The sequence below is a fragment of the Aegilops tauschii genome, chromosome 2, assembly GCF_002575655.3.
Source record: "Aegilops tauschii subsp. strangulata cultivar AL8/78 chromosome 2, Aet v6.0, whole genome shotgun sequence".
Taxonomy (NCBI): Eukaryota; Viridiplantae; Streptophyta; class Magnoliopsida; order Poales; family Poaceae; genus Aegilops; species Aegilops tauschii.
The window spans coordinates 439,826,175-439,850,704 of NC_053036.3; the positions used below are offsets into that span (position 1 = coordinate 439,826,175).

A 24,530-nucleotide genomic window follows, 5' to 3' on the forward strand; every position below is an offset into this window, starting at 1 on the left:
GTGCAGCAAAGTTGTGCAATTTTTTAGAAACAGTTAGCACAAAGTATTTGTTGCCAATTATGCTCGTTTTCTTTAAGGAAGAATGGTAAAACGCTGGTGACAGACTTGTAATAAATGGATGAATTCATCATCGTGGAAGCAACCGTCTACAAACAATGGTCTGCAGTTCCCTCGATCCACATAGTTAGGTTACAAGTCAAATACTCAGATTTTGAAGAGAAAAAAGCCCTACCCCTCTTCCCCCTTGACCGATTTGAAACGCAAAATGCAATACTGCCAGTATTTCGCAGGAACCAAAGCAAAAGTCTCGCTCGGGAAGCTCGAGTAGGGTTGTGCCAAGGAGCTGCTCCAAACCTCCACACAAAGAAAGCCTACAGGTCAATGACTCGCGACAGCTTCTGTATGCGATTCAGCAGGAAGTCTCCTTGCTTGATGGTCGACTGGTAGAAAGCATTACGTGCATCAGGTCGGTTCGTCTCCAGGACACCAGCAACCTTATCAATCTTGCAGTGGAGTTTCCCAGCAGCAATAAAGCGTGACAATTCCCTGTGTTGGGAGGAAAAAGGTTAGCCACATCAATTATCATACACAGTATCAGCACCAGGAAGATGATGTTACATGCCAAAATAACATCGATAGAAATTCTTACTGGTCTATGAAATCAACTGTCACGCCAAATGAGGCAGCCATTGCTTCCATCGTCACACTCTTGTATGACTCAAGGAACTGCGAATAGACAACAGTGCGCACTTCACGCATGAAGTAGCGGAAATGTGGTTGCAAGTATCGGTCTAACTTGATCTGCTCCGTCAGGCCAGCTGAAAACAAACATGGACTAGATATGAGAAATCCAAAGGGTTAACCCCCACCACAACAGCCAAACAAGCATTACTGCTCATCGGAATAAATGAAAGAATATATGACAGGATAAAGACCCTTCACTTACAGAATGCCACAAAAAAGGACTTGTACTGGCAATTGTAGAGGGAATTGAGAAACTCCGAGAGGTGAGGTACTTTGCTAATTACAGCCAGGATCTCAGGAGCGTCTACAACCTGTCAACATTATTGTTAAATAGGTATCCTATATACATTCAAGCTAAAAAAGCAGACTTGAATGAGAAAAGATGAATACACACCTTCTGTTTTAGAGACACGCGGTCCAATGTGATAACGCTTGTAAGGACCGTGTAAAAGATGAACGTATCATAGGGGAACAACTCATAAGTTGTGAAAGTTGAAACAGAATCCAAAAATAAGCTAGTAGCCTTCTTGAAATTTCTAGTGGCCATGCAGTACAAGCCTTCGTACACTTTCAATCTGTTCTTCCTCTCCCAATCACCACCCTCTTCAAACAAGCTTCGATTAGGAAAGGAAGTTGCTCAGTATTACACATCATAATGCAAAACAAATATACAGTAGCAAATAGCTAAACTACAAGGCTTCATACTTACATTTTGGCCTTGTCAACGGACTTTGAGATGAGATCAAAGTCCATATGGAAAAGGCCAATCTGCAAAGTGTAGAAAACAAGGTCCATCTTCTGCCCCACAGCTACAGTTTTGCCTTCAGTAACTTTAAGCTGCTCCAGCGCTTTTTCCTGAAATTTTGGATATTTAGGTCAGAATAAAATGATAAAACATGCATCGACAACCTAACATGGTGAAAGCCAGTAGATATGTGTAAGTACCTTCTCGCCAACCCTTATGAAATATAAGGATTTGGCTAGATGGGCTTCACGCACTTCGCTCTCACCCAAATTCTCTTCAGCATCCGTGATCCTTTATGCATAGATAGGTGATATTAATCAGTAGAAGACAAGACCGAACGCAACGTAATGTGAAATCAGATGAAACAGAAGGCGGGAAAAAGAAGCAATACACTACAGAAGTTCAGAGTCTAGATACATGAACACACATTTTCATTTGGGCGGAATGGAACAATCTTTGCAGAAAAATTTCTGGCTGCTTAAAGTGCAGACCTTCCTCGAGATCAGTGATTTGTTTGTGCACATATCAATTCTCTATTTACTATCAGCCGCTGTTCCACTACTGATCTAGATGGTTGTCCATCAGTAACCTTAAACAAGCACATTTCAGTATTCCCTTCATCTCATAATATCAATATAATATAGGAAAAGAAATTTTGGTACTAATATTTTTGAAGACATCCAAATTTAGCAATATTAGAAGAGCAAATGCTAGCTAGTTCTAGTTATTATAATGTTCAGAAACAACAGGAGCATCAAGAACAAATGAAGAATTCCACGATTACAGTCTAGCTAGAGCTCGTAACGCTGTGGGTTTACCGCGGCTAAATTATCAGACAATCTATCTGAAGTGGTAAAACTATGTTAGATGCATCAACGGCACGAGTATCTGAAACCCTAGAAAGTAGCCTAAAATTCGAGCCTGAAAAAAGGGTAGACCGGAGAGATCTACTCACTTCTCGTCGAGCTTCTTGGTCTCCTCCTCGATCCGGCCGCGCATCTCCGCGAGCAGCGCCGCGTCCATCTCCAGCACGCCGTCGGTCGCCAGCGACTCGTACAGCGCCGCCATGTCTGGGAAAAACAAGCACATCGGATCGAATCAGACCCCCAAAAACCGACCCACGGGTGAGGAAGCGGATTCGAGGAGGAGGCGGGGTTTGGTACCATCGGATTTCACTGCGGCGAGGACGTCATCGCGGAGGCCGACCTTGGCGAGGTCGTCCACGTCTGGCTGCGAGAGGAGGAACAGCTTGTGCGCCAGCACCAGCTGCGGCTGCTGGTTCCCTTCCTCGCCGCCGCCGTCCATCTCGCCGCCGCAGACTCGCCTCGCCGAGCCGAGCCGCGCTTTGCTTCTGCCGCAAGAGATGGGGGGAGAGAGCAGAGCAGAGGAGAAAGGATTTTTCCGAGAGCAGAAGAATTTAATTACTGGCCTATTACTTGTTTACATTCTGGTTCCACGTGGATTGATCCGCACCGTCCGTTTATGATCTAACGGCTGTGCTGGGCGGAGATGTGTCGAACCGGCCGGTAGAGAAGGCAAAGGCCAGGCACCGACCGAGCCAGCTCCAGTTTCGTCCCTCCGAGGCCAAAAAAAACCCTTCGCCGAAACCCTTCCCGATGGCCGCCGCCGTAGCCGCGGCCGCGGCCGACCAGCCGCGCCGCCGGAAGCCGACGCCGGGGCGCGGCGGCGTGGTGCTGCCCGCGGGGCTCTCCGAGGAGGAGGCGAGGGTGCGGGCCATCGCGGAGATCGTGTCGGAGATGGGCGAGCTCTCGCGCCGCGGGGAGGACGTGGACCTCAACGCGCTCAAGTCGGCCGCGTGCCGCCGCTACGGGCTCGCCCGCGCGCCCAAGCTAGTGGAGATGATCGCCGCCGTGCCGGAGGCGGACCGCGCGGCGCTGCTGCCCCGCCTGCGCGCCAAGCCCGTGCGCACGGCCTCGGGCATCGCGGTGGTCGCCGTGATGTCCAAGCCGCACCGGTGCCCCCACATCGCCACCACGGGGAACATCTGCGTCTACTGCCCGGGAGGCCCCGACTCCGACTTCGAGTACAGCACCCAGTCCTACACTGGATACGAGCCCACCAGCATGCGCGCCATCCGGGCAAGGTGATTTACTACTACTGATGCTGTTAACACATTGTTAGAAATACAAAATGCATGCTTTTGTTTGCATTGCAACTGAATCCTACCTATGTGACTGTGAGACGGGTGAGGGGCAAGGTCTCATTGGACTGTTAATTAGTGCGACCAATGTTCTCTAGTTGTTCACTAGTGATCTATTTGATCTCTGCACATGAAAATCTGGAGCCATAGGTTGTTTTGACTGTTGAGTGATGTAGCCATACAACTACTATTATCATTTTGACTGCTTTGTAGATATGCTTTGAAAAAATATTTACTAATCTGAATTTGCAATTGTAGGTACAATCCATATGTGCAGGCCAGAAGCAGGATAGATCAGCTCAAAAGGCTTGGACATAGCGCGGATAAGGTTTGTCCTTAGCCCAAGAAACTATTTCATCTTGATTTGAGTGATTTCATGCTTAATCTACATATATTTGATGCATTCTGAGTGCAAAGTAATTCAAATATATTCTTTTGCAGGTCGAGTTCATTTTGATGGGTGGGACTTTCATGTCATTACCGGCTGATTATCGTGATTATTTCATCAGAAATCTCCATGATGCTTTATCGGGGCATACTTCTGCTAATGTTGAGGAGGCGGTTTGTTATTCAGAACATAGTGCTGTCAAATGTATCGGTATGACAATTGAGACGTAAGGGTCATTCAACATCTGTCCATGCTTCTTGGTTGCATTTGAAAATTCCCTTTGATTTTCCCATGAAACATCTAATCTAATTAGTCTTTTTATTCCAGGAGACCTGATTATTGCCTGGGGCCTCATTTGCGGCAAATGCTATCCTATGGCTGTACCCGCTTAGAAATTGGTGTTCAGAGTACATATGAGGACGTTGCACGTGACACAAACAGAGGCCACACAGTAGCTGCTGTTGCTGATTGTTTTTCTTTAGCAAAAGATGCTGGTTTCAAGGTTATTGCTCATCGGCCCTCTAATTCCTCTTGTGAATTAACTTGTTGCTTGAACTGTAGCTTCATTTAAGAAATGAGTTATCTTCTAGCTTGAGTTATGACTTGCGCAGTTGTCCTAATACATGATGATTTACCTGTTGATAGGTGGTTGCGCACATGATGCCTGATTTACCTAATGTAGGAGTTGAGAGAGATATGGAAAGTTTCAGAGAATTTTTTGAAAATCCAGCATTCCGAGCAGATGGTCTAAAGATCTATCCAACTCTTGTGATTCGTGGAACTGGTCTTTATGAGCTATGGAAAACTGGAAGGTACTATATCTATCCAGTGCTTGATATTTTATTTCCTACTTGATCTTATGATCAGTCTTTTGGTTCTAAAGTTTTAGAGTGAGAATTGAGAACTTATATACTGGTGACATTTGTTGTGTTGCAGGTATAGAAACTACCCACCAGAGCTGCTAGTGGATATTGTGGCAAGGATTCTGTCGATGGTACCACCATGGACACGAGTCTATCGGGTCCAGAGAGATATCCCTATGCCTCTTGTTACTTCTGGTGTTGAGAAAGGTAACCTGCGTGAGCTTGCTTTGGCTCGAATGGAAGACTTGGGCTTGAAATGCAGAGATGTTAGAACCCGAGAGGCCGGAATTCAGGTAAATATGGGATTCTGTGAAGTCACTGCTATGTGCTTATAATTGATTAACGATGTCTCCTCATTATTCTCTTTGTGCGTCTCCATACAGGATATTCATCACAAGATCAGGCCTGATGAAGTAGAGCTTGTCAGGCGTGATTATGCCGCAAATGATGGCTGGGAGACCTTTCTTTCGTATGAGGATACACGACAGGTACTCAACAGCTTGCCAGCCTATTCAGTTCACTGCTGGGATGTGAAAATATGCTATGGCTTATGCTTGTGTTCCTGAATAGGCATATTTTTTTCCCAATGCTATGGTTTATGCAATTTCCTTTTACTTGGGTGGTAATTTTTTATGAACTTTTCTACTTAGTTATTGCCTTGTTGGTACCAAGAAAATCTTACTCTGTTCTGCTTGTATAGTGAGCTCCTTAGATTGCTACTGGCGCATATAGTTTATCACTGGGTCTCCTATCCTTTTGATCTTGCGTAACATTATTCGCAATTTCTTTTTCTAAATCCTACAGGATATCCTCATTGGCCTGTTGCGCCTGCGTAAATGTGGCCGCAATGTTACAGGCCCTGAACTCGTAGGGAGGTGTTCAATTGTCCGCGAACTTCATGTCTACGGAACAGCAGTCCCTGTGCATGGTCGTGATGCAGAGAAACTGCAACACCAGGTTAATCTCTTACTCGGACAGCTATATGTTGTAGTTGCCCTCAGAGCTCAGATGATCATACCTGGAATACATGCTGTGCTCAGAATAGTAGTGCCACAGTTACTGAATGAATACTTGCTAAACATGATCACACTTACGCTTTTATCATGGTGTAATTGTTGGCTACCCTTTCTCAGTTAATTATTCAGATATTTACCATGGCTCTGCTGCTAGATTGTTTCAGCTGGCTAACATTTGTTCCATCCATCACCTATTTTCAGGGGTATGGGACGCTCCTGATGGAAGAAGCAGAGAGAATTGCTCGTAAGGAGCATCGATCAAAGAAACTGGCCGTCATCTCAGGAGTTGGAACCCGCCACTACTACCGCAAGCTGGGCTATGAACTTGAGGGGCCTTACATGGTCAAATGTCTGGCATAGGGTATTTCAGCATCAAACGGCACTTGTATTGCAACTAGAAAAATCAGATGTGATCATGATGTTAAGTGTAATGTATTTGTAACCTTAGTAGTTATTTTAAAAAAATTGTGTTTGCCTTCTTCAGACTTTTGAGTTATAGCAGCGCATTACACCTTTTAGCAGAATGGTGTAATCCATGCGACGTAACTCCTTTGCTGAATACCCCTTCCGAATACAGACGACGATTTAGTTATTTGAGAAAGGGGGATGGATGGATGGCCCCTAATTTGCTCCACATTTCCCTTAGGGCATGTACAGTGGTTGATAAGACAATCATCTTAAAGTCTTGCATGTAATTCAGAGATGGCAATAAAAACATGTCTACAATAAGTTATCTCTTAGCCTTCTCTTCAATAATTAGCTATTCCTAGAAACATGGTGAAACATATTGTGTTAAAAGACCATCTCTTAAATAAGAGAAGATAAATTTTTTCTTATGATTTCTCTCTCCTTCACCTTAACATTTATTCTACATAACACTAGTAAAATAGCACCGTTGTACATGCACCCGTATGGTGTGTATGCGCCAAACTGCTGTTCAGTTTGTTGAGAAGTCGTCGGAGTAATGAATGATCACTAGGTGCGAAGATTATTACAGGAGTAGTCCCACGTCACACTCCGTAGCAGCTATTTTATCGGACAGTGAGTATCAATAGTTTTTCGGGCGCGAGCATCGTGGAGCTTATGGTTCCTTTTTTCTTTTTTTTTGAACCAGGCTTTTCCCCTTTCCATTACTTTCATAACAGAAATACATTGTCTCAGGAGTTGAAACTATCAAGGCTAGGGAAAGAAGAAAAGCGAGTTCAGAGCAACATCAGGAAGCCCACCATCTGCGCCTGTCATCAGGAACGACAGAGAGCTTATGGTTTCTGGCACAAGAATAATTGAAATATTTGATCGGAGTGATTTTGCCAGAAAGGAATACATACTGGTTTGACTGCCTGTCATCCTTAATCTAACAGCATAATGTGTCACCCTAAGTAGCAGTTACTTTTTTAGCAAGTACAATCCATCTCTCATTTCAAGCTTCTCATCTGATACTAGACCCGAAAGAAAACTCTGCAATTGCTGCAGTGATTTATCATACGATGGCTCGGCACAGAACATCTGGAACAAATAATATTAGAAGAAACCGATGAGTAGAAAATATGTTAATAGTAGAAACAGGAAGTGGACGAGATTTTAAAATTTTGTGTCTACCTTCAAAGTGTTATGTATTTTGTCCAGTGTCATATTGCCGAAATTGGTTAACATTCCTATGATGAATTTCTGCAGTGCATAATGACGAGTAAAATGATGGTCAGATCACAGAGAACAAAGAAATGGGGAGTGGATAAACAGGTATGTTGAGCATTAGAGAAAAAGAAATATGAAATTGCAAGTAGTCAAACCTCATAGACTGTCATTTCTTTCTTAAGCTGTTCCTCAACGGATGCAACGGAACTTTCACCTTCGTCCTCATTCATTTGAAACGCTTCGCAGCTTTCGTTCACGATGCTGTTTTTGTTGACATCAGACATGCTATCAACAATTGTGAAGATGTGATCATCGGCATCTGGTCCCACCGATTCAGTCAGGACCCCCTATAACATATAGTGTGAAATGCTCAGATGTGCTTATGAAGCACGACGTGGTTGAGAACTTTGCTAGGGAACCATTTGTACAGAAATGTAGTACCAGGTCATGGTTAGAGTATCATATACTCCATATATGTTTCTACTCCAATAAAAAAAAAGACTACGATTTGTGCGGAACAATGATCCAAATACTATCAACAATCTAGTCCATATTACTGAGGCGCAAACATTAAAAAATCATACTTAAAAGGATTCAGAGTACCATTTCATTGTTAGTAATGTCACAAATAACAGTGTTAACAGTTTTTTAGCATAAAGCAATCTTAACACTGATACTGACGATCGTGGATGAGTAAAGGAGTTCAAAAGGTAGTAACAGCGTACTACACATAAACAATAAAAGTATTTTCACTTCATCATACATTTGTGACACACCTTGCTTGTCCAGAAACCTATTCTTCTGTTGAGAGAATCTACAGGTATGCCGATTTCGGTAGCAAGTGCCTTTGAAGTCCAGCTGAAAATATTTGATGACTTTAGTCAGATGGGAACATAAGAGATATGCAGGAAGACAATTGATATTACCTTGGTTTCTCTTGAAACCGCATTATGATTGCAGCCTGCACAGGTACTACAGTAAACTGCATACTTCTGTCCTCAAATTGCAGTTCCAACTGGAAATGAAAAGAGAGCTCGTAAGAGATATTTCTTCAGTCTTCATGGTTACCCACATATACCCGTCAACTTCAAATTTGATATCAAACCTTGACCGTTCCAAGATTTTTCTTCCACAATAGCTTCCGTGGAGTTTTTATCTGATGGAATCTTTGTGCAAAATCAGACAGCAGTTTATCAACTGAAGCAGGAACTGCGAGATCTTCTGTCTACATTTGCGGCAGATATAGAGGTTTAGTGAATCAAGAGGGTGATCAAACAGCAAAAGCTCACAGTTCAACCCTTCAGTAAGCAAATCATAATTCTTACTAAGCATATTAATATTATTAAAATCAACTAACACATACCATCAGAGTAACTACAAATTAACCACATGCATTGGTGAGGAATTCATCTTCAATTCTGTGTGCCATCGCACCCAAAAGGAGGGAAGTTTTGTTGTTGGAAATTATGCATTTAAAAATAACAGATATTAAAAAAAAAGTGGTGATAGAAACTGAATCTTAGGAATTGTTGTATGTACGAGACAACCAAGATTTGAAGATGGCAGGCACTGACAGAAAGTTGGTACGAAGATTTGATGACATAAACAGTTCTGACAACAAATTACTTTTTTTACAACAAAACAAATTACTTGTTAGTGTTGGTGCATATATCTTTGTACAGCAGGATAGCATGTCAATCAATACAGACCACATTTTACCAATTTACGCTCCTGGCTCAACTGTCTCATAATCGATGTAGCATGTTATTAATTGAAATGCCTGAGTCATTAGCAATAACTCGTCCACAGCATGAAAAGGGAGGGGGTACCACCATGATTTAGATAAAAAGCTTACTGGCAATACCTGAATCGGTGGCCAAAAATTGGAAGAAATTATTGTAGCATCAAGAACATCATGAGAAATTTCTGCCTCCTCTTGCCCAGCAACTACCATAGAAAAAATAAGGGTTCAAATGCAGGTGCAGTGATAGTTGATGGTTTCTGAAGCAACATGCAGTATTTGAATGGTACCAGTTCCAGGTGCATTTAATAATGATGTTTTAATATTTGAGTTGGTTCTCTTCGAGTCAATCAAGTCATTGAGCATAATCTCACACTTCTGCATGCTGCTCTCACCGAAATGAATCTGCCAAACAACAAGGTCATGAGAAAATAAAGGCTACAGCAAAGGCATAATGCATCACATGCAATCCAATCAAATGTTTTTAGAACATTACTAAGTATGGTTTAATACAAAAGTCAGTCTTAACCTTAAGGAGCTCCAGCGTGCGGATATCAGAATCTATATCAAAATCAGATTTGCTTAGCAGCTTCTCAGCCAGCATTACACGATATTCGTTGACCAATTGGTCCTTTGAGCCAATTATACTGACCATCAGTCCAAGTATATCAATTTTCCTCCTACTCCTGCTGCCTTTCAATGGATCTGCTTCAACAGGATCAGGCTCCCAGCTGTAGAAGTTGGAACCACGGTTCTTGATCTTAGAGAAGCAAATTTTCCCAAGGGATTAAGGAATAACATGCGTTATGGTGAATGTAATGAATAAATCATACCTTTCAGAATTCAACCAAGCTTGCTTCTCATCAATGTTTGTATGATCATCATAGTCAGCATTTTCCTGGTTTTCAGCATCCCTGTTCAATTCTTCAAGAAGATTATCACCAGCATTTCCCCCGCTTGTGTTTCCTCCAGATCCATCAGTTAGCATTGTCACTATGCATTTAATAGTGTCTTTTCTACCTCTCAGATAATCCCTAATTGGTTCACCAACTGCTTCCAAGAATACACCAGTGGGGTCAATCGACCGCAGTGCCTTGATTGTGGAAACATACTGGTGCAATATGTCATTAGTTGAGGCACCAGCAGTAAGCAAGCGATATCTCAGTGATGAGATAAATGAATCAACAAGCTTAGAGTGTTGACCCGTGTACTCTAAACACTGCTTTAGGTCTTCAATAGCGGGAGAACTACATTCATGCCCCAAAAAGTATCCAGATGTTAAATATTGCACAAGTTAAGAACGCACACAAAGTAACAAGAGAATGGGGTCAATGTGCCATGAGACATGAAAGTAATTTATAAAATAGAATCAGATATTTGATATGACCGTGTCAACATACTTTATTAACACCTAACCATGCAAACAAGGAGAGAGGAAGAAGAGTATACACATGAAAGGAAATTAAGATCCTTAGTTCAAGGTGGCTAAAACAGATCATCAAATACACATCAGTGAAGCGATAACTAGATGACCTACATCATGATATATAAGTTCTAACTATATTGCACTTCGGCTAAATGAGGATAGGCTGCAAGGATACAGCGACAGTGGCAATGATTGGTATTAAGACATTGTAGAAGTTGGATAGATCAAATAACCAAAAACTACACTTTCAGAAGTGAGAAAAGTATTCAAGCATATAAATCAATATTTAGATCTCAGTGCTATTTAAATGTTTAACATCATGACATGGAGAAAAATGGCATACCTCTCAGGGTAATCTACTATAATTTCAAAAAGTTTGCCAATTCTTAGGTCCTGCAAGGTTTCATAAGCAAAATATTCAAGGCGCATGTGCCACCTCAGAAGTGCTTCAGAAGGAACACCGATCCCTGGGAAGGAAGAAGGGCGTGAGGCTAAGGGCGATTTCAGACCAGATAATCCACTGTCATAGTCAACAGAGTCCCCCAGATATGTCAAAAGAGCATGCAAAAACTGAAGAGGAACAACCTGACAAGACCAAAAGTTAGTCAGCACAAGCTCGAGAAGTAAGCATCATCTAGGGGAGAGGTATATAAATTGAAAACGGAATAGCTTGACAAGACCCAAAAGTTTCCTTAACATTGTTACATGTAAAAGCTGAAGAGGTATGTGGCATGCCAGCGTCAGCATGTATGGAGACTATATAACCATAAGCTAGGTATCATATTCAATAAGCCCATAATAGTTAATAACAATATAACAACATCTCTATCTGCTAACCTGACATGCTAAAGAATTGGTCTAAAAATAGATATCAAAGAACTGCAGTAACATTAGCAAAGATGTTCTGAAGTACAACCTGGACCATGACAGGTGCACTGCAGTGACAGCTCTATTACATAAACAATGCATTCCTGTTCCAGTATGAAGATTGAGCATAACAGACTAAGCATACAAAGAATAATTTAACCTCAGCAAGCTCAATTAAGTTGGCTGAGCATAATATAAAGGCATGCGATACAAAAAGAAGAAGAAAGGACATGGTAAATAGTCGTGCTTATAAATGGATAAAATTAACAAAATGGTGACATGAACAGGTACTTGAATCCACTTATTGACACTCCCAAGGACAGGGATTCTGTAATCATCACCAGCTAGTTCATAAACTTTAGACTGCAGATGAGAAAAAATTAAGACAAGGTTACTGCCAGAAATTCAATGGCATCTCTGCCAGAATAAGAAACGGAGTAAGTGCTAGGCACAGAAGGGCGTATGGACCTTTAAAAGCCAGATTATTGCAGAGGAATAAGAATCTTCGGTCATAGATGTAAAACCAAGACATCTAAAATCACGAACAACTTTTCCAATGTTCTTAACCAGAGTGCAACTTTCTGAAATAACTGTTTCTTGACTATCAATGTCCATTTTAGAATCCCAAGCAGAAACATTGCTCCGTCCAAAAAGTTCATGACTAGCAAGTTGGTCGTTCTCATCAGATGCATCCACCATGGTATTTAGTTCTTCCAGTTTCTTCTTGAAATAGACATTTAGAATCTCTGTAAAATGTCAAGCATGAGCGAACATGACTTTTCCTGATCAAAAGCACAGCGGTAAACCAGGCAATGCCATCACAGGAACTGAAGGTGCCAATAACTAGTGCCTCAACAAAGAACAGAAAATATTACACTCTCTGTGTTTTGTTGATTTTCATTATTGCAAAGCCTAACTCAAAATTCATGCCCTAAGGTTCATTAATGGAAACAATTGTATCCAAAAGAACACCGATTCGTGTCAAACACAAGGAAAAAAAACTTATCTTCTCATAAAACGGAGAAGGAAAGGTTGCTAACCAGGAAAGCTCAAGGGCAGTGTTGTCAGAAGTACAGAAGATACCATTAATTGGTACCTAGGCATTAAGCTGGAACTACACTGAACTGCTTTGAGCTTTCTGTTTTGTGCCTTCTCCTCGTATGATTGTAAAGCATGAGCTAGAACTAGGACACATTTTTCCTGGTAACTCTTTTCCAAGCATATGTCCTCTAGTGCTGCACTCAAGACATCCTCAGGCCAGCTTTCCTGAACCTGGAATACATGTTTGAAAGATTATGTTACTTAAAAATCCTAAAGAAATAAAACAAGGTGTTAAGTGATCATGTCTAAAATATCTTTAACTGGATGAAAGCAGGTGTCTTAAATTGAACCTACTGAATACTGATGTTAGTTCTATTGAGATTAACACATCAACATTTGGTACATTATCCATGTCCATGCTACAGTAAATTAATCTGATGGCGCATATCACTTCAAAACAACACATGCAAATTCACCCGAAAAAAAAAAACATATTCAAGGTCAAGCTGGGTTATATCAATATCAGTTTATCCTATTCCGTATTTTTAAACCATTTTATCATTTTTATGACTGGTACCTACTCCCTCAAGTCCAAATTATTTGAAATTCTAGCTTTGTCCTAAGTCAAACTTCTTTAAGTTTGGTCATGTTTAGATAAATAAATATCAACATCTACAATACTGAATTAGTTTCCTTAGATTCATCATAAAATATATTTGCTGTTGTATATATTAACACATTTTTCTATAGACTTGGTCAAATATAGAGAAGTTTGACTTAGGAGTTAGGGCAAAGCTAGAACATCGAATAATTTGGGACGGAGGTAGTAGTAAATATATTCACTTCTCAGCATATCCTCTTTAGTATTGGCTTTGCACAAATGAGCTTCAAGTATAATCTATCTATTTTCCTTGTTGAGTCAACATACATATCATTATGCATCCTGATTGTATAAGCAAATTATGAAACAGATAGACTCCAAATCTGAAGAAAAATGAAGATTGTAAACAAAGGCCTTGAACAAACAATAATTAGGTTTTCCACAACTTACACAGAATTTAATTCTTTCTACTGCAGAAGAACTGCTATAAGGATGAAATTTCTGCCAGAACATCTTGACTGCATTGTTTCTAAATGTTTCCTGCACAGGGGCGAGTTAACAAGTGAAGTTAAATTAAATATCCATACTAACAGAAACAATGTACTAGTGCAAATTGAGAAATGCAGCAAAGAGGCTAGCATCAAGTCATCAACTAATATTAGACTGGGTGTCTGCTACTCATTACTAACTCAACTACAGAGGTAACTAGACCAATCTGCCTAATCAGTCTGGCAAAAATACTCTTATTCACAGGGACAATCGAGTATACAACCTACCTGACCCCTGTATTTTAGCTACCTCTTTCTCTTAACTGCATTATGGACATATAGAAGATGGGTTGACTACCTCATAGACAGATGACAGAAATGAAGTCAGAAGCAGTGAGTCTTAATAAATACTACTGGAAGCAAGTGTTAGTCTCAGTAATTCATCGTGCCATAGTGCATAATATGAGATAGCTCAAGCTTCAAGGTTTATGGCCTCACTGGCTATAGCTTATTAGGATATACAAGCTCGTTTATCTACATTTGCCAACTAATGGGACAAGAAACTGAAAACTTCAGAAAGCTAAAGAAAATACGTAAATCAAATCAGCCACTGCAGCTACTCCAATTGTACACACTATTACACTACTGGTTTTTGCATTTGGTGGTATAACCCCACAAGAAACTCCTCTGATGCCACAGGGAGGGTTCCCAGAAAATGGAAATGGCACCGATAGTTTTCAAAGTCACCTCAGATTAGCAATATACAGCCAAGAAACTTTTCAGGTTGCTTGAGTTCTGACATTAAGAATTAACAGAGTTGAGCGTTCGAGGGAACGGAGACGGCTAATTTGTTAATGTTCAAGCATGATGCGAATTCAACCAGGATCACATGTACAACTTGAACAAATCCCTGACTCGCTACATGTACAGTTTTATATCTCGATTCAAGAAGCATAGCTCCTGATTCCATCAATGGAATCACGAGCGACAAGGTTAAACATGAAGCTGGCCCAGCTCGTGAAACTTCACATTGCTAAAACAACCTATCTTAACCTATGACAGATTTGCAGAAACAATTCCGGTCATAACTGTCAACTAGACATACAGTTCATTGTGCTGAAGAACTGGCCTAAGGCGCTAAGAGCAGCAACCACCGTTCTTATACCAAGAGAAGAACGGGAGGCAGGCAAGCTAGTTTATCCAGAAATCCCGCATCCCAACGCTGATTGCACTCCGGAATTTCACACGGGCATTTACACAAACACACACGAGGGGGCTTAATCTCAACCCCATACTCCCACACTGCGCCCTCTGCGATTCGGCACAGGCATTCTCGCAAACACCCAGCACGCGACGCAATGTGTATTCCAAGATCCCAACCCGTCCGACTCGGAAGTAGCAGCACAGAGCAGTATGAAGTGTGGGTGTGAGGGAGGAGAGAGGAACGGGAGTCACAGACCTCGAGGTTGTGGAGGAAGTAGTCGCGGACGAGCGTGGCGAGGCCGCGGGCGCAGAGGTCCGCCACGACGGGCGCGAGGCGCGGGCCGACGGAGAGGTCGCCGGCGCCGCCGACGAGCTCGCCGGAGAGAGCGCAGAAGCGGGCCCACGAGCCGAGGGCGCCGTCGGAGTCGTCCAGCTGCATCGCCTGGCGGCCGCGGCCGCAGCCGAGAGAGGAGCGCGCGGGGGAACGGGGAACGGGAAGGGAGGCGAAGCGCGAAAGCTCCAAAGTCGAAAGTGGGGGGAAAGGGGCACACCGTGGGCAGGAGAAAATCGCGAGGTGGGCAGTGGGCTTGGCTGGTTTTGTCGTGGCTTGGCTTCTCTCGGTGTGTGCGTGCGGTCGGACCCCGTGGCCATTCGACTCGAACAACGACCGCGCGATGCTGGCTTGGGCTCGCGGTTACCGTGCCAACATGCATGCCGCGCCACGGCACGACCCACACGAATACATCGGCGGACCATGAAATGCATCCGGGCGAGCTTCCGGACTGGAACGAGAATTAAAGTTGTACTAAAGCTGCAATATTTTATGTTGTACTAGAGTTGCGACAATTAATTTGGATCGAAGGGAGTAACATTTTTCAGCCTGCTGAGATCACTCGGATCGAAATCTATCTCATCACTTCTACCGCTCCAGACGACGGAGCTATCCCAGGCCTCCACTTCGATTGTCATGAAAAACTGAAAGGAAACACTCTTTTTGGCTCGACATCTCGCCAGGGCCGGATGCCCTCCGCCGCCTTGCCCCTGAGCTCTACAAGATCGCTTCTAGGAAGCGGAGGACGGTCTTCATGGAGCTTCGTGATGAGAAATGGGTCAAGGGGCTGCACAGATGAGTAGCATCGAACAACTTTGGCAATTCATTCACTTCTGTGGGACGCTTGCTGATATCACTTTAGACCCTGACCGAGATGACACCATCACTTGGAAGTGGGACAGCTAATGGTGTCTATTCGACGCCCTCGGCTTATACGGTGCAATTCCTCGGCTCTCACCAGAAGTTCGACGCGGCGCTTTGGAAGGTCCGCGTGGAGCCAAAGTGCAAAATGTTCGCCTAACTTGTGTTGTGTGGATGCATCATCACCGTGGATATGCTTGCGGCTCAGGGTTGTCCGCTTGACTCGATATGTCACCTTTGCCTAAGTGCACCGAAAGCAACAGTGCACATGTGCAAGGACCGCCCCTTTCTCCATTTGTGGTGGCTACCTGCGTTCAGGTTTGGACCGAGGAGAATTTCACGGGTGTCGGGCATGGGCCCCACCAAAAGCCTTGTGGCCTAGTGGAGCATAATGCTTGCCGAGGCCCCAATGCATGCATGGTACTACCGGAGTGGGGGTCTCTTTTACACGTTGTGAAACATTTGGAAGGAGCCGAACCAGTGCATCTTCAACGGAACTCGCATGACCTACATAGAGGTGGCCATGTTGGCCCTGCGGGATATTAGACTGAGGGAGATGGCCTAAGGGACCCCCAATCGAGCGAGGGTATTGGGTATTTTGTTGGCCTCAGGTTTCTAGCTATTGGGTTTCCGACTCATTGCCGAAATGAGTCACTCTATCGTAGTTATATTTCGTTCGTCTAAATGAAAAGGTAGTGCCCCCGCCGGTTCCTTAAAGAAAATGAATCCCCTTAAACTTCAAACATAAAAAAATGTAGCTATTCGGGGACCTGTTCAGGAGTGCTCCCCGGCCGACAACTCCCTAACTCCCCAGCCGCCGGCCCATCGCTAGCTTCCACTAAGAAAAAACCGGAGTTCACGGTTTGTTTCAGTGAGGCGGCTTTGGCTTCCTATGATAGCTTAACTTCTCAAGCAGTGACCCATGTAAAATACGACCGTTAGGGCTGTCAGGCCAGGGCGTTAGAGGAGGAGGTTGTCCCGATCCCGACATAGCTCAATCAGGGATTGTTGAGGACATGGTCGACCTAATGTCGGCGGAGCCCGAACAAGGGTGACAGAGGTAGAGGCACAGTTTGGTTGGTGAGAGAGAGGACGACGGGGATGAGGGAGGCGTGCTGACAAGCTACGTCGTGCTGGCGCCATGACACAACGCGGGCTCCTCCCAGTGGCACTATGGTTAGCCGAAGAACGGGCATCGATGCATGTGAGGACGAATCAGTATGTTTATGGGTTGTTCTTTTGAGCAAACTGGTATGCTCGGCCAGTTAGTAGTGGCAATATCGTGTAAAGTTCATCAACTCTATCTCCTTCGACTTCTCATAACATGAAAATAGCAGCTTCCCCGACTCATTCGTGTTTGTATTGCAAAACACCTCTAACTTCTTGTTCTCAACTCCAAGAGTTAGGATGTTCGATCCAGCTCTGGCTGCGGAGTTAGCAGGAGCTGAAGCACTCCCAAATAGGCCCTTAGTTTTCAAAGATACGATATCAGAGAACAAAGAATCTGAGTGTTTTTCTCTAAATGTATTGCTTGGGTATATAGGGCGCGAATGGTCGTGCATGCATCTTACGCAACAACCAATCACACATTATATAATGCATTGTTGTAACCAAGATGCACCGCAACCCTGGAGAAGAGGAAGCGGCGATAAGAGAGTTACCAACGTTAGAGAGTAAAAACTACACCCTCCAGCTGAGAAATGGTGTTAGTAGGAGTAAGGGGAGAAGGAGGCCAATGGTGCAACAATCTGTTGGGGAACGTAGTAATTTCAAAAAAATTCCTACACACACAGGATCATGGTGATGCATAGCAACGAGAGGGGAGAGTGTTGTCCACGTACCCTCGTAGACCAAAAGCGGAAGCGTTAGCACAACGCGGTTGATGTAGTCATACGTCTTCACGATCCGACCGATCAAGTACCGAACGCACGGCACCTCCGAGTTCAGCACACGTTCAGCCCGATGACGTCCCTCGAACTCCGATCCAGCCGAGTGTTGAGGGAGAGTTTCGTCAGCACGACGGCGTGGTGACGATGATGATGTTCTACCGACGCAGGGCTTCGCCTAAGCACCACTACAGTATTATCGAGGTGGACTATGGTGGAGGGGGGCACCGCACACGGCTAAAAGATCAAACGATCAATTGTTGTGTCTCTAGGGTGCCCCCCTGCCCCCGTATATAAAGGAGCAAGGGGGAGGTGCGGCCGGCCAGGAGGGGGCGCGCCAGGAGGAGTCCTACTCCCACCGGGAGTAGGACTCCCTCCCTTTTCCTTGTTGGACTAGGAGAAGAGGGGGAAAGAGGTGGAGGAGAAGAAGGAAGGGGGGCGCCGCCCCCTCTCCTTGTCCTATTCGGACTAGGGAGGAGGGGCGCGCGGCCCTTGCCCTGGCCGCCTCTCCTCTTCTCCACTAAGGCCCACTATGGCCCATTAACCCCCGGGGGGTTCCGGTAACCCCTCCGGTACTCCGGTAAAATCCCGATTTCACCCGGAACACTTCCGATATCCAAATATAGGCTTCCAATATATCAATCTTGATGTCTCGACCATTTCGAGACTCCTCGTCATGTCCGTGGTCACATCCGGGACTCCGAACAACCTTCGGTACATCAAAACATATAAACTCATAATATAACTGTCATCGAAACTTTAAGCGTGCGGACCCTACGGGTTCGAGAACTATGTAGACATGACCGAGACACGTCTCCGGTCAATAACCAATAGCGGAACCTGGATGCTCATATTGGCTCCCACATATTCTACGAAGATCTTTATCGGTCAGACCGCATAACAACATACGTTGTTCCCTTTGTCATCGGTATGTTACTTGCCCGAGATTCGATCGTCGGTATCTCAATACCTACTTCAATCTCGTTACCGGCAAGTCTCTTTACTCGTTCCGTAATACATCATCCCGCAACTAACTCATTAGTTGCAATGCTTGCAAGGCTTATAGTGATGTGCATTACTGAGTGGGCCTAGAGATACCTCTCCGATAATCGGAGTGACATATCCTAATCTCGAAATACGCCAACCCAACAAGTACCTTCGGAGACACCTGTAGAGCACCTTTATAATCACCCAGTTACGTTGTGACGTTTGGTAGCACACAAAGTGTTCCTCCGGTAAACGGGAGTTGCATAATCTCATAGTCATAGGAACATATATAAGTCATGAAGAAAGCAATAGCAGAATACTAAACGATCAAGTGCTAAGCTAACGGAATGGGTCAAGTCAATCACATCATTCTCCTAATGATGTGATCCCGTTAATCAAATGACAACTCATGTCTATGGCTAGGAAACATAACCATCTTTGATCAACGAGCTAGTCAAGTAGAGGCATACTAGTGACACTCTGTTTGTCTATGTAATCACACAAGTATTATGTTTATGGTTAATACAATTCTAGCATGAATAATAAACATTTATCATGAAATAAGGAAATAAATAATAACTTTATTATTGCCTCTAGGGCATATTTCCTTCAGTCTCCCACTTGCACTAGAGTCAATAATCTAGATCACATCGCCATGTGATTTAACATCAATAGTTCACATCACCATGTGATTAACACCCATAGTTCACATCGCCATGTGACCAACACCCAAAGGGTTTATGTAACGCCCCGAGACCGACGCTCCGATTGCCTTCCTTGTTTTGCGAGTCAGCTGTGTTTTATTTGTGTGTTGCATTCATCATCGCATCATTTGCATTGCATCGGCACTTCATTGCCGTCATGTTTTAAAAATTTGCATTCGTTCGTAGTTGCCGCGTTCCCCCTTGCTTTCGTTGACCGTTCCAAGACCAACCGTGTTTTCGGTTCCCTCTTGTCAAACCAACTAACCTCTCTCGTCAGCCCGCGATCCCCTCCCGCGCGTCCGAAAGTTGTCCCGTACCCGACCCGGTTTGTTGTTACCGTTGGGTCCGGATCATCCCCTAACATCTACAAAACATCACCGTTTTCTTTGTTGGACTCTCCACAGCCTTTTTCTCGACCGTTCAATTTTGATCAGAGGGCCTGTTTTGCCTTAAGCTAGTCCACCTAGCTATTTAAACAGCCTAACCCTAGTTTTTAGGAGGCTTGTCCCATCCATCCTTTCTCTGCCGCCGCCACTCCCTCCATCCTCCTCTTCCTCGGGATCTCCCCCGCTCCAGATCAGCAGCCACCACCTTCCCTCCTCGAAGTTGCGACCGATCCAACCAGGAGCATCGCTCAATCCCCCTCACTTTTCTCTCTCTTTTGTCTCTGTCCCGTAGGAGTACCCATCCATGGCGCCAGGAGAAGATCGCCCCGACCACCTCGTAACCAGCTCACCGGAGCAGAGCTCCTCCTCCGCCACCCTTGCCCGTTCCCAGCCGGATCCCGCCAGCAGGGCCCTGTCCCCATCTCCGGCGCCCCAAGTTCCGCCGCCGCTACCGTTCCACAGCCATGGCGCCTCGGCCTCCTCTGCTTCCCGCGTCTCCCAAGTCCCCCTGTCTCGCCGGACCTCCTCCGCCTCGCCTTCCGCGCAAGTCCCCGGCCCCGCCACCACCTCCTCGCCAGGCGTCTCGCGAGCCCGATGCTCGAGCTCCTCTGCCCGGGCGTCCCATGCGCCTCAAGCCGTCGCCGTCCTTCGTCCGCGGCCTCCTCCTCGTCCAGGCCATCGCCGCCTCGTCTCGCTCCAGACCTGCTGCTGTGCTGCCGGCCACCTGATCCAAGAGCAGATGAGCGCCGCCCCTCTCCTTCCCCGTGCTCTCCCTCCCTCTAGTTCCTTCTCTTTCTCTCTCTGATTTCTCCTCTGTCTTTTCTTCAGTAAATAGTTCCGCCATGGCCTTGCAAGCTCCCACCGCCGCTCTGTTCTGTTCGTGGCCGTCTCCGACAGATCCGACGCGGCCCCGTGTCTTCGGCTGCTTCCCCGCTGGATCCCGGAGCCACCGCCGCCTCGCCAGCGCCGCTCGCCTCCCCGGCGCCGCCTTCTGCGTCGCCATGAACCTGCTGCTGCTTCTGTTCTTCGTTCGTCAGGAACGAGCAGCAGCAGCTCGCCCGGTCCAGCCGCGCGTTGACCGCGCTGGCCAGCTGCGTGGGCTGCAGCCGCGGCAAGGGCCAGCCAGGCGTTCCAAGCCGGCCTGCTGCCTCCAAGGCCCAGCGCCCCCCTTCCAGCCTCCCTCTCCAAGCCGAACGGGCCAAGGCCCACTGGGTGAGGCCCCCAGCGCCCTTTGTTTTTTTCCTCTGTTGGGCTTCCTATTCTCATTCGGCCCATGTGATGTTTTTTTCAGGATCTGCGAATTTAGATATTACCCAAGGATTTACTGTTTTGCAGAAAACCCCCCGTTCTTCATGCATTTAATAACTAATAAACCGTGCTTCGATTTAAAATGATTTAAACATGTTAAATGCTTAGAATTTTGTGTAGTTTAATAATATGCCACTTCCACCCATGTTAAAATTGTTTAAAATGATGTTTGATTAAATTTGCTCGTATAATATGTTAAAATGATTTATTTCATAACTAAATAACCGTAACTCGGATTTTAATAAATTTCATATGTAAATGGGGTAGAAAATGCCTAGTTTAACTTGGTGCACTTCATTTTGCTGTTTTACAATATTAAAATTGCGTTTATGGCAGAACAGTACCAATCCCAATATATGGACATGAGGATTTTCCGGAATTGTTGTTGTTTGTTTCCGGCCTCATTTAACTTGCTTAAATAGGTAGTTTCCTTATGCTTCACCTCTTGCCATGGTTAACAACATTTAACATTGTTGGGTACATAACGAGAGAGAACTAAATAATTGATGTGGTGTTTCGTCAATATGCAACTCGTTGCATATTGAGCTCCACTTAATTTGTAGTGTTGTTTGTTGCACTTTGCCATGCCATGCCTCAGTAAACCGGACATGCATCATATTTGTTTTTGCATCATGCCATGTGTATGTGGTGGTTGTTTACTATGTTGTTTGTTTCTTTCCGGGTTGCTTCTCTCGTTAGCTTCGGTTTCGTTCCGGAGTTGTGAGGATTCGTTCGACTCCGTCCGCTTGTCTTCTTCATGGACTCGTTCTTCTTCCTTGCGGGATCTCAGGCAAGATGACCACCCCTCGAAATCACTTCTATCTTTGCTTTGCTAGTTGCTCGTTCTATTGCCATGCTGCGCTACCTACCACTTGCTATATCATGCCTCCCATACTGCCATGTCAGCCCCTAACCTTTTCACCCTTCCTAGCAAACCATTGTTTGGCTATGTTACCGCTTTTGCTCAGCCCCTCTTATAGCGTTGCTAGTTGCAGGAGAAGATGAAGATTGCTCCATGTTGGATTCTATTTATGTTGGGATATCACAATATCTCTTATCTTAATTAATGCATCTATATATTTGGTAAAGGGTGGAAGGCTCGGCCTTATGCCTGGTGTTTTGTTCCACTCTTGCCGCCCTAGTTTCCGTCATACCGATGTATGTTCCTTGATTTTGCGTTCCTTACGCGGTTGGGTGATTTATGGGACCCCCTTGACAGTTCGCTTTGAATAGAACTCCTCCAGCAAGGCCCAACCTTGGTTTTACCATTTGCCTACCTAAGCCTTTTTCCCTTGGGTTCTGCAGACTCAAGGGTCATCTTTATTTTAAACCCCCGGGCCAGTGCTCCTCTGAGTGTTGGTCCAACCTGTCAGTCGCCGGTGGCCACTAGGGGCAACTCTGGGCTGGCCTACCGGAAGCTTGGACAATCCGGTGTGCCCTGAGAACGAGATATGTGCAGCTCCTATCGGGATTTGTCGGCACATTCGGGCGGCTTTGCTGGTCTTGTTTTACCATTGTCGAAATGTCTTGTAACCAGGATTCCGAGACTGATCGGGTCTTCCTGAGAGAAGGAATATCCTTCCTTGACCGTGAGAGCTTATAATGGGCTAAGTTGGGACACCCCTGTAGGGTATTATCTTTCGAAAGCCATGCCCGCGGTTATGTGGCAGATGGGAATTTGTTAATGTCCGGTTGTAGAGAACTTGACACTTGACCTTAATTAAAACGCATCAACCGCGTGTGTAGCCGTGATGGTCTCTTCTCGGTGGAGTCCGGGAAGTGAACACGGTTCTTGTGTTATGTTTGACGTAAGTAGGAGTTCAGGATCACTTCTTGATCATTGCTAGTTCACGACCGTTCCGTTGCTTCTCTTCTCGCTCTCATTTGCGTATGTTAGCCACCATATATGCTAGTGCTTGCTGCAGCTCCACCTCATTACCCCATCCTTTCCTTTGAGTTTAAATAGTCTTGATCTCGCGGGTGTGAGATTGCTGAGTCCTCGTGACTCACAGATACTTCCAAAACAGTTGCAGGTGCCGACGATGCCAGTGCAGGTGACGCAACCGAGCTCAAGTGGGAGCCCGATGAAGATCTTGTTCGTTGTGTTGTTCTTTTCTTGTTGATCAGTAGTGGAGCCCAGTTGGGACGATCAGGGATCTAGCAGTTGGGTTGTCTTCTTTTCTTTTGGTTCCGTAGTCGGACCTATGTGTGTATCTTGAATGATGTATGACTTATTCATGTATTGTGTGAAGTGGCGATTGTAAGCCAACTCTTTATCCCATTCTTGTTCATTACATGGGATTGTGTGAAGATGACCCTCCTTGCGACAAAACCACAATGCGGTTATGCCTCTAAGTCGTGCCTCGACACGTGGGAGATATAGCCGCATCGTGGGCGTTACAAGTTGGTAATCAGAGCCATCCCCGACTTAGGAGCCCCCTGCTTGATCGAATCGCTAGCGTTGTTGAGTCTAGAACAAAAATGTTTTGAGTCTTAGGATTATATATATCGGAGAGTAGGATTCTTTTTACTCCTAAGTCCCTTCGTCGCTCTGGTGAGGCCTCCTGACGTAGAAGTTTTGACTTTTCTCTCCTCAAATTTCACTAAAAAAAATTTTAGGATCACGCGGGTATCTTGGAATCGTTCCGATGGTTTTGTGACAAGAACATTGTTCTTGGTGCCTCCTGACATTTAGGGGTTGTGGCAGTGTCCCGGGGAGTTGAGCTCCGAGGTGTTGTCGTCACAATTTTATCGTTGCAGTTCTGGAATACCTGAGTTTCGCCGACATCGAAATCTCTTTTATGCAGTTGTTGGTGAGATCACCTCGACGCCACCCAGTACTGGGGCGGGAGTTCGGGAGTATTGCCATAACTTGTATAACGGATGTTTTTCGAAGGTTGAGGTAAATGATTTCCGAAGGTTTCTTGGTTATGTGTTGAAGGATGGATACAGCTGGATCTAGGTATTGTTAGTTTGGGTGATATATTTTGTGTCCCCTGTATCCCCAACACCTGATTGCATAACCAGAAAGTTTCGGGAGTTTATAAGTGGGAATTCAAGTAGCTCTTAGGACATCTTTCCGACAGATGCATGATATGAGATTGGGGTTCGACGTCTAGTGGTCCGCCTGTACACGGTTGGTTTTACA

The 24,530-nt window shown here is 44.9% G+C and overlaps 3 protein-coding genes and 1 long non-coding RNA gene across 6 annotated transcripts; 2 read left to right on the forward strand and 2 right to left on the reverse strand.

The window, feature by feature from the left end:
* Positions 1-105: 105 nt before the first annotated feature.
* LOC109758015 (26S proteasome non-ATPase regulatory subunit 6) lies at positions 106-2,955 on the reverse strand. The gene is made up of 8 exons (XM_020316860.4): positions 2,653-2,955; positions 2,445-2,559; positions 1,690-1,780; positions 1,454-1,599; positions 1,139-1,358; positions 947-1,055; positions 650-818; positions 106-546 (listed from the first exon to the last, which is right to left on the reverse strand). Exons 1-8 carry the CDS (start codon positions 2,792-2,794, stop codon positions 372-374), a joined length of 1,167 nt encoding a protein of 388 aa, XP_020172449.1. The 5' UTR covers positions 2,795-2,955; the 3' UTR covers positions 106-371.
* A 90-nt stretch (positions 2,956-3,045) lies between these two features.
* On the forward strand, positions 3,046-6,400 carry LOC109758019 (elongator complex protein 3). Its single transcript, XM_020316863.4, has 9 exons — positions 3,046-3,593; positions 3,909-3,978; positions 4,092-4,264; positions 4,366-4,540; positions 4,684-4,850; positions 4,975-5,194; positions 5,285-5,389; positions 5,706-5,858; positions 6,119-6,400. Exons 1-9 carry the CDS (start codon positions 3,106-3,108, stop codon positions 6,275-6,277), a joined length of 1,710 nt encoding a protein of 569 aa, XP_020172452.1. The 5' UTR covers positions 3,046-3,105; the 3' UTR covers positions 6,278-6,400.
* Positions 6,401-6,598: 198 nt separating this feature from the next.
* LOC109758023 (anaphase-promoting complex subunit 2) lies at positions 6,599-15,484 on the reverse strand. Of its 3 annotated transcripts, none has more exons than XR_002231708.4 (17): positions 15,176-15,484; positions 13,679-13,768; positions 12,627-12,858; positions 12,055-12,332; positions 11,878-11,949; positions 11,063-11,304; positions 10,127-10,540; positions 9,823-10,024; positions 9,584-9,698; positions 9,417-9,499; positions 8,658-8,777; positions 8,479-8,567; positions 8,329-8,410; positions 7,708-7,899; positions 7,517-7,585; positions 7,246-7,423; positions 6,599-7,152 (listed from the first exon to the last, which is right to left on the reverse strand). XR_002231708.4 is itself a non-coding variant. In XM_020316868.4 (16 exons), the coding sequence occupies exons 1-16, from the start codon at positions 15,356-15,358 to the stop codon at positions 7,304-7,306; spliced, it is 2,583 nt and encodes an 860-aa protein (XP_020172457.1). In that variant the 5' UTR covers positions 15,359-15,484; the 3' UTR covers positions 7,198-7,303. The 3 variants fall into 3 exon arrangements, 1 of the variants encoding a protein (XP_020172457.1); XR_012202982.1 differs by having other exon boundaries at positions 8,316-8,410; XM_020316868.4 differs by lacking the exon at positions 6,599-7,152 and having other exon boundaries at positions 7,198-7,423.
* A 4,700-nt stretch (positions 15,485-20,184) lies between these two features.
* Positions 20,185-23,663, forward strand: LOC141041716 (uncharacterized). Its single transcript, XR_012202981.1, has 3 exons — positions 20,185-21,286; positions 22,082-22,172; positions 23,410-23,663. It is a non-coding gene; the product is annotated as an uncharacterized lncRNA (long non-coding RNA).
* Positions 23,664-24,530: the final 867 nt, after the last annotated feature.

What these genes read in the sequence shown, in the direction of transcription:
- LOC109758019 (XM_020316863.4), top strand. Translation starts at nt 3,106, where the DNA reads ATGGCCGCCGCCGTAGCCGCGGCCGCGGCCGACCAGCCGCGCCGCCGG. An exon ending in ATGCGCGCCATCCGGGCAAG is followed by an intron (nt 3,594 to 3,908) that starts GTGATTTACTAC and finishes TTGCAATTGTAG; the next exon opens with GTACAATCCATATGTGCAGG. An exon ending in CAGAGAAACTGCAACACCAG is followed by an intron (nt 5,859 to 6,118) that starts GTTAATCTCTTA and finishes ACCTATTTTCAG; the next exon opens with GGGTATGGGACGCTCCTGAT.
- LOC109758015 (XM_020316860.4), bottom strand. Translation starts at nt 2,794, where the DNA reads ATGGACGGCGGCGGCGAGGAAGGGAACCAGCAGCCGCAGCTGGTGCTG. An exon ending in ACCAAGAAGCTCGACGAGAA is followed by an intron (nt 1,781 to 2,444) that starts GTGAGTAGATCT and finishes CTATGCATAAAG; the next exon opens with GATCACGGATGCTGAAGAGA. An exon ending in TCCGTTGACAAGGCCAAAAT is followed by an intron (nt 1,359 to 1,453) that starts GTAAGTATGAAG and finishes TCCTAATCGAAG; the next exon opens with CTTGTTTGAAGAGGGTGGTG.
- LOC109758023 (XM_020316868.4), bottom strand. Translation starts at nt 15,358, where the DNA reads ATGCAGCTGGACGACTCCGACGGCGCCCTCGGCTCGTGGGCCCGCTTC. An exon ending in ATAGTAGATTACCCTGAGAG is followed by an intron (nt 10,541 to 11,062) that starts GTATGCCATTTT and finishes GCATGAATGTAG; the next exon opens with TTCTCCCGCTATTGAAGACC. An exon ending in AAATACATAACACTTTGAAG is followed by an intron (nt 7,424 to 7,516) that starts GTAGACACAAAA and finishes TATTTGTTCCAG; the next exon opens with ATGTTCTGTGCCGAGCCATC.